The sequence below is a fragment of the Cricetulus griseus genome, chromosome X (genome assembly GCF_003668045.3).
Source record: "Cricetulus griseus strain 17A/GY chromosome X, alternate assembly CriGri-PICRH-1.0, whole genome shotgun sequence".
Classification (NCBI taxonomy): domain Eukaryota; kingdom Metazoa; phylum Chordata; class Mammalia; order Rodentia; family Cricetidae; genus Cricetulus; species Cricetulus griseus.
Window position 1 is genome coordinate 28,898,968 of NC_048604.1, and position 8,893 is coordinate 28,907,860.

The 8,893-nt window shown below is 43.6% G+C and overlaps 1 protein-coding gene across 1 annotated transcript; it reads right to left on the reverse strand.

The window, feature by feature from the left end:
* Positions 1–729: 729 nt before the first annotated feature.
* On the reverse strand, positions 730–3,233 carry LOC113837815 (homeobox protein Rhox13-like). Its single transcript, XM_027433535.1, has 3 exons — positions 2,650–3,233; positions 1,953–1,998; positions 730–846 (listed from the first exon to the last, which is right to left on the reverse strand). The coding sequence occupies exons 1-3, from the start codon at positions 3,231–3,233 to the stop codon at positions 730–732; spliced, it is 747 nt and encodes a 248-aa protein (XP_027289336.1).
* Between the last annotated feature and the right edge of the window lie 5,660 nt (positions 3,234–8,893).

Consider the following 8,893-nt stretch of genomic DNA (forward strand, 5'->3'; position numbering starts at 1 on the left):
CTGTCGCACCTCTTTCCACAGCACATGAACCACTCTGCTTCTCTTTCGGTCCCATTTCTCCACCATGATACCCTCCTGCCCATGAATGATTTCAGCCAGCTCGGGCCTGGAGGACCCAGGCTGGCCTGTGGGTGACTTCCACCCGCCTGAGCTCTTTTCTAATGAGAGACATAAAGGGGATGTATCCCGATGGGAGGGTAAGTGAGGAGGAACTGGGAGGATGGGAAGGGAAACCATAATTAGGATATATTAGGTGACAAAAAAATCTATTTTCATTAAAAGAAAAAAAAGAATTGGTGTGACCACCCAAATAAAAAGCAACCATCTCCATCAATCATTTTGGTGCCCAACTTCTCCTTAGATTCCATGTTTGCGGGGTTACTACTTAATCCCTTGATCAAAGGATCACATGAGCCTTGATCAATAAGGCTTAAGTGACCACTGTCTCACAATTACCATGTATAGAGAATACTCATCTGTGCAAGCAATACTCATGACTTAGAAATGTCACCCCATGAAACCAGAACTTGTCGTCCTGTTTAAAGGGCATTTCCCGAACAGTACACATTTATATCCTATATGTACACATTTATATCCTACAAAACACTAGAAAGCACATAAAATTAAGCAATCAGACATCCATGTTTTTATTGTTAACATGAATAATTAATTTTAGTTAAGGTTAGCATTGGGCACATGCCCTTTAGCTCCGGAACTATGGATGGTGCTCTAAGGATCCTCCACATCCGTCATGAAGATGAAATCTTCAGCACCAGGAGGCAAATTTTCTAAATATACACGTCGCTGAATCTTCCTCTCCTTGGCTCTCCGATTGACAAACCACATCTAAAATCAGAGGAAGACAGGATTGGTTTTAGCATTGGCTTCCATGCCCAGAGAAGCCCTAGATAATGTTTTGACATTGTAGCTGCCAGTGTTCATGAAAGTTAACTAACTTAACCTAAATGATACACAGGACAGTGAAACCTTTGCCATCCTCAGGAGTTCAGCACAAAGGGTAACTTCCACCCATGTAAATCTGAACAGTATATTCATCCATGTTATACAAAGTTCTCCAGGATCAGGACAAACAATGCTGTCTCCACTTCAGTTATATTTCCAAAATTGTGCCTGGCAGAGGACACTAGGCCCTACTGTTTCACCAGGACATCCAAAGCCTACCCTTCTTCAAAAGGCAAAGAGTAAGAAATGGTATGGGATAGGTAGGGTATTAGTGTGGGGCAGGGGAGGAGGGGAGGGAGCGGGAGCTGGGATTAACATGTAAAACAATTTTGTTTCTAATATAAATAAAAAATGGAGGAAAAATAACATCAAGAAAAGGAAAAGGAAGAAAACTATAAAAGCATTAGACTTTATCTGTGATATAATGTGTAAAATAATTTAATAGTTTAAAAACAAATGTTACCTATATTTTATGATATAGATTATTATAATAACATCCTATGAACATAGCTAATCCTAAAACAATGTATATGATACACCAGTAGACTTTTTTGGTATATGCATATGAATAAAAGGTAATACCTTTGTTTAAAAAAAAGGCAAAGAGTATGATGGTCCACAACAGGAATCAGTTCTCTAAGTGTTGCCTAGAGTTAAGGGAAGGGCAAGGAGTATTGCAGCTAGGAGTCTAATTTTAAGTCTGTAGCCAGCTGAGAGTCAAGAATTGCATTACAATGAACAACATATGAAGGTTGCTCAACATAAAAAAAAAGAAAATGAAAGCTGGGCATGGTAGCACAAGCCTTTAATTCCAGTACTTGGGAGGCAGAGGTAGCCAGATCTCTGTAAGTTCGAGGCCATCCTTGTCTACAGGGCAAGTTCCAGGACAGCCAGGGCTACACAGAGAAACCCTGTCTCAATAAAATAAATTAAGAGCCCGAGGAAGGCTGCAGACTGACTGTCCAATTGCTTTATTTAGATTTACTTACCTTAACTTTGTCTTCAGGCACATTCAGAGATCTTGCAATTTCTTCCCTGTGGAAAGAAAACCACAAATGTTTAGTATGCAGTGTTTTACATGAAATGCAATGTCATACGATTTCTATGCTCTTTTAAATACCACTAGCCTTAATATCACTATCCTCCCTCACACACCCCATTTAACTGTCATTGTCAGAACTAGCCTTACTTCTGAAGTGCTTTCACCCCATATAAAAGTTTCTAAACAAGAGATGAATAATTTTAAAACACTAATTAAAAAAAATGGCACCAGGGAGGCAAACCTAAAAAGAGTTAATGGATAGGTATACAGTCTCTGAAAAGGTGATAAGCCTTCTTGTGAGGCGGTCATCCAACAAAGTGTAAATCCTTAACACCGGTGAACTTTGTGCTATTAAAATATGTTGGCACACTGTGCTCATTACTGTATATTTTACAGAAATTAAACCAGCGGTGTTGACTATGCACACTTGCTTCACATTGGCCCTAAATAATATGGACGTTGACCACCCCCCCCCATCAAGGCATCCTCCCGTACCCATACCCACCACCGAGGGAGAAGACAACCATGGCTTGGGGAAGGGGGTGGTGATAAGAAACAGGGCCTGGAAGAGCAAAAGGACACCTCAACATGAGCCGAACGAAGCCCATGGAGGTTGGGGTTAGAGGCCGGTACGAGCCACATACCTGGTAGGTACATCAGGGTACTTGGATTGGCCAAACATGCTTTCCAACACCTCGACCTGCTGAGATGTGAAATGGAATGGCGTTTGCTGGCGACGACGGCGACGACGGCGACGGTGGTGGTGATCATGGGTAGGCCGCCTTATGGGAATCGGAATCGGATTCCGAAGAGGACGAGGAGGAGGCCGAGGAGGCCGAGGAGGCGGCGGCGGTGGCATCTCAGGAGATGAGTCTTCCTGGTCGGACTCCGAAGAAGAAGAAGAACTGGAGTCTTCATCATCGCTACTGCTGTCAGAATCACCACTGTCGTCCGAGTCGTCCGAGTCGTCCGAGTCATCCGAGTCATCCGAGTCGTCCGAGTCATCCGAGTCATCGGAATCGGAATCGCTATCACTCTCGGGACCCTGGTAGCCCTGGGCATAGTAGCCGTACGCGTAGCCTGAGGCGGCTCCACCATAGCCAACCCCAGCCGCAGCCGCGCCTGAGGTGGAGGCCACAATCCCCGACTCAACATCTTCATGTCTTCCGTCTGTATCGTAGTCAGACAAAATAAAGTAGTTGTGGTCAAAATAGACCTTGCGAGCCATGACTAGAAGTGGGCCGCAGCTACAACTAGAACTAGAGGCCCGGGAATGACTGAGCCCGAGGCCTACAGCTCGATCTCTGCTGCCAACGAAGCGCCAACAACCGACCGCACCAAAAGCCGCTGGCAACGGACGCTACTGCGCATGCTCCGCACGTGCCCTACGTTCAACGTCTCTGAGCGCGCGCTCCCCACACGTAACACGCGTTCTCTCTCGCCTCCACAGCAGAGCGATGGGCTTTCGCGGCTGAGAACGGACCGCTTTCGGCTTTCTGCCGACTTTGTGAGGTACGTGGCGTTCCTTTAAGCTCACAATGGTGGGTGTGGTCCATCAGAGGAAGAAGTGGGGAAGACAATTGGAATAGGGCCGTAAAACGGCAGTTTGGACTTAAAACAGTCGTTTCTAAGAAGCGTCCAGAAGGACTTTTAGTCGGCGCGCGCGCTGGGGGCACGCGGCCTGGCCCTCGTAGGTTGTCAAGATGCCCCCCAATGGGTGAATTGTGTGGAATTGCACGATCATTTGGGAATAGGGAGAAAAGTGAGAACACATACTGCTCACAGGATCCTTCCTTGTGTGAACATGTAGAAAATTGCTCCGTCCCTCACGCTCCACATAATACTGGCTGATCAGAAAACGGGCTGACAACTGACTGGACGCGATCAGTTCAGCGGCTACTAGTTTGAGGCCCGGTGAAGACAATGAATGCTAGCTAGCCATTGTTGTTCACGTGCAATTTGAAGATCTTAGGACTGGCTTTGAATAGAACAATTCTAGTTAAATGACACTGTTGAAAATCAAACAAAAGACACTCGTTCCGCAAAAATAGAAAAATGATTTGTTTAAGAGATAATTTCCTCAGATTTTTATAATCTCTGCTAAATTCCACAATTAATATTTGCCCCAGTTCTTTTTTCTCTTTTTTATTAATTTATTAATTAATTTAGTTTTATTAATTTATAAATTTATTAATTTAATTAATTTATTAATTTTATTAATTTTACATTCCAATCCCACTTCCCCTTCCCTCCTTTCTGCCCACTCCCTCCACTCCCCTCTCCTCCCATCTACACCACTGAGGGGGTAAGGCCTCCCATAGGAAGTCTACTGTCTGACATATCATCTAGTTGAGGCAGGACCAACACACCTCTCCACCCCACACCCCTGTGTCTAGGCTGGACATGGTATCTCCATATAGAAAGGGCTCCAATAAGTCATTTTGTGTATTTGTGTTAGGTCTTGGACCCACTACCAGTGGCTTCTTATGTTGTCCCTTTTTTATTTTTTATTTAAATTAGAAACAAGCTTGTTTTACATGTCAATCACTGTTCCCTCTCCCCACTCCTCCTCTGGCCCCCACCGACCCCCTATCTCATCCCTTTTCTGCTTCCCAGGGAGGGTGAGTCCTTCCATGGGCAATCTTCAAAGTCTGTCATATCATGTGGAGCAGGGCCTAGACCCTCCCCAGAGAGAGAGTATCCCTCTATGTGGAAAGGGCTCCCAAAGTTCATTTGTGTACTAGGGATAAATACTGATCCACTACCAGAGGCCCCATAGACTGCTCAGACCTCCAAACTGACATCCACATTCAGGGGGTCTGGATCAGTCCCATGCTGGTTTCCCAGCTATCAGTCTGGGGTCCATGAGTTCCCCCTTGTTCAGGTCAGCTGTTTCTGTGGGTTTCTCCAGCCTGGTCTTGACCCCTTTGCTCATCACTCCTCCCTCTCTGCAACTGGATTCCAGGCATTTGGCTCAGTGTTTAGCTGTGGGTGTCTACTTTTACTTCCATCAGCTACTGGATGAAGTCTCTAGGATGGCATATAAGGTAGTCATCAATCTCATTATCAGAGGAGGGCTTTTAAGGTAGCCTCTCCACTATTGCTTAGATTCTTAGTTGGGGTTATCCTTGTGGATCTCTGGACATTTCCCTAGTGCCAGATTTCTCTTTAAACCTATAATGGCTCCCTTAATTATGGTATATCTTTTCTTGCTCTCCTCTATTCTTCCCCTGACTCAAATCTTCCTGTTCCCTCATTTCCTCCTCTCCCCTCCTTTTCTCCCCTTCTCATTATCCTGACTCCCTCTCCCCTCCCCTCCCCTATGCTCCCAGTTAGCTCAGGAGATCTTGTCCCTTTCACCTTCTCTGCAGAACCATGTATGTCTCAGAGTCCTCCTTATTTCTTAGCTTCTCTGGCGGTGTGGATTGTAGGTGATAATCCTTTGCTCTATGTCTAAAATCCATATATGAGTGAGTACATACCATGCTTTTCTTTTTGTGTATGCCATTGTTTCTTACCATTGTGGAAATGTACTGCATTTTCTTTATCCATTCTTTAGTTGAGGGGCATCTAGGCTGTTTTCAAGATCTGGCTATTACAAATAGTGCTGCTATGAAGATAGTTGAGTGAATGTCCTAGTGGTGTGAATGTGCCACTTTTGGGTATATGCCTAACAGTGGTATTGTAGGCTCTTGAGGTAGGTTGATCCCTAATTTTCTGAGAAATCTCCATACTGATTTCCACTATTTGTCTCAGTTCTTATCACTGAGGATGTTGATGTGGTCCCTTACTCCGGTTGGAGTGAAGGTAAATACGTACATATTCAGGCAGTGTTTAGAACAATATATTGCATATGGCATATGACACCTTTTCAGAAAAATAATAGGTGTCTGAGTTAGCCACCGTCAGAAGTGGTACCCCTTTTCCTGACAGATTCTGAGGGTTTTCCTTGCTCCTGGAAGTTTTGGCAGTCAGGATTCATATATGTTCACACTATTAACATGATATAGATATAAAATGAATGGATAAATCTGTTTACAGTTCCAGAATAGGGAATAATTTAATTTTTTAAAAAAGCTTTCTTTTGAATAAGTATGGAGATGAAAGTCTTTAAATAGTGTACACAAAAGTTTTGCTTAAAAAACAATGGGGGACTGGATAGATAGATGGTTCATTGATTAAGAGCACTTGGTGCTCTAGCAGAGGACCAGAGTTTGACTCCCAGAACCAACATCAGCCAACTCACATCCACCTGTAAGGGCATCCAATGTCCTTGTCTGGATTCTGAAGACACCCACACACATTTACAAATACATACACATGCACACATACATACACCTAAATAAATCTAAAAAAAAAATGGACAGAATCTTTAATTCTCACCCCTCAAAGTTCCAGGATCAGGACAAACCCTAGGGAATCTGTCAGGAAGAGTGGTAGTGTAATCCTTCCCCACTTCTGATGGTGGTTAACTCAGGCACCTATTGTTTTTTTCTGAAAAGGTGTCATAGGCCTTACAATGCACTTTGGCTGATTACTTGGCTGTCCATGTTTTTAATTAATTGATTAATTTTTTGATCTTTTGAGACAGGGTTTCTCTGTGGCTTTGGAGGCTGTCCTGAAACTAGCTCTTGTAGACCAGGCTGGTCTCTAACTCACAGAGATCCACCTGCCTCTGCCTCCTGAGTGCAGGAATTAAATGCGTGCACCACCACAGCCCGGCGTAGCTGTCCATGGTTTTGACAGTGTAGATAAAGAGACAGAGACCCTGAGTCTGTAACATGCCAGTGCAGGAAGCTTGGGTCTCTATGGTGATGCAGAGCTATGGAAAGGCACTTAACATGTGTACGTGGGCCTCAGACGACAGTTTCCCCTCTCACTTACTACTGTGCACTTTCTAGGAGTCCTCTGGATTATAACTTCAGAGGAGGAAGAGGGCAGAAGGCAAAGAAAGAAGCAGCATAAGAAAAAGAAAATGGGACTGGCAGTGTCAGCTTTATCTAGTAGGAGGCTATTTCCCAAAGCCTGAGCTCTGTATATCTTGGGACCATGAATGAAATGCCTCATTTATAGCTTCCTTAACCATAAAATGGGTATCCAGGCGTTGGTGGCACATATCTTTTATCCCACCACTTAGGAGGCAGAGGCAGGCGTATGTCTGTGAGTTCAAAGCCAGCCTGGTCTACAGAGTGAGTACCAGACAAAGAAACCCTGTCTCGAACCCCCCCCCCCAAAAAAAAACATGAAATGGGGATTACGTCAATGGCACAGGACGTTACTTGCAGAGTTTGACCTTTTATTTCAACGTCACAAAACCAGTGTACCAGTAACTACAGGTTACTTCCCCTGAAAAGCACACCCCCAAACCTTTTTATTTATTCCACAATGCCTAATAACTCACTACCCAGGTAAGATTTTGTATTAGCTTTCTGTCTTCTGGCTTGCACCTTTTTCTTCCTAGGACTATCTTCCATTCAACAGCTTAGGAACTCAACCCTGCTGTGAACCTTATTATACTCTATGATGTTTGTTCTTGGGTTGTGCTCAGGAGAGGCACTTAATATTTGTAATTGAATTTGGCATCATTATTTTTATATATATAATAAAAAATGTAGTAGGCCACCAAGGCAACTATACCAAGTATGTCAAAGAGATGATTTCCTGGCACAGTTTCTGGCAGGGCTCACACATAAAGCAGCCAGGTAGAGGGATGAGGCAGAGGAAAAGCTGAAACTCATCCAGGTCCATAGCAGGAACCCAGCTCAGGTAGCACCTGAGCTTTTGGAGTCAGCCAGCAACCAGAAGTCCACTAATGGAACACAGCTCGGGTCATATGCTATTGGGTATTCCAGAGCTCATGCAGTGTGGGTATTGTTGGATGCATTAACCACCATGCTGGGGTTCACACATGCACTCAGAATTGCAGACATGGATCCAAATCAGAGTACCTCAACTGAATGACAAGCTCAGCACTAGGATAGTACTTCCAGCATAGAAGTACTTGTCATAGAAGTACATGGGATAGTACTTGTCAGCATAGAAGCCATTGACTTCTGTATTACCATAAATAGCCCAATCAAGCTGCCTTTGACAATTTACAGGAGGGAGAGGGAACTGGGACTGGTGTGGAAAATAACATTGTTTTTAATTTAAATTTAAACAAAGAAAAAACTACTGTATCTCATATTCAGCTCTAAATGTGATGTCTCCATCAAATCCCTCCCCTCAGAGCTCAGGGAACCCCATGGAAGAAGAGGCAGAAAGTGTGGAAGAGCCAGAAGGGGATGGAGGATACCAGGAGAAGTCCCTCTGAATCAACTAAGCAAAGTGCATATGGACTCTCAGAGACTATAACAGCATGCACAGAGCCTGCATAGGTCTCCACTTTGCCTCTGCATATAAATTAAGGCTTTCAGGTTACTGTTTTTATGGGATTCCTGAGTGTGTGAACAAATGGGTCTTTGATTCTTGGCTTATTTTTGTTCTGCTAGCTTTTCTTATCCAACTTCGATGTGACGGTTTTTGTTTTATCTTACTGTATTTTATTTTGTTAAAAAAAGAAAGAAAATGCACTATATGCCAATCTGGTAGGGACACTTTCTCAGTTGAAGTTTTCTCTTTCAGAATTACTTTAGCTTGTGTCAAGTTGAGGCAAAACTAGCCAGCACAGCAGTCAAGACTATAGCTTACTTGTGTTGTATTCATTTATATTACACATGGATATGATTTTAAAATTCCGTTTGTTAGTTTGGGAAAGGATCTCTTCAGTGGAATTTGCTATGTTGACGAGGATTGCCTCAAATATGTGGTGATGTTACTGCATTTGCCTTCTTAATAATGGGATTATAGGCATGTGAAGCCATGCCCAGCATTTTTGACTATTTCTTA

Coding starts and splice junctions, on each gene's coding strand:
- LOC113837815 (XM_027433535.1), bottom strand. CDS start 3,233: ATGGCTCGCAAGGTCTATTTTGACCACAACTACTTTATTTTGTCTGAC. Junction 1,999..2,649: donor TACCCTGATGTACCTACCAG/GTATGTGGCTCG, acceptor TTCTTTCCACAG/GGAAGAAATTGCAAGATCTC. Junction 847..1,952: donor TGCCTGAAGACAAAGTTAAG/GTAAGTAAATCT, acceptor CTCTGATTTTAG/ATGTGGTTTGTCAATCGGAG.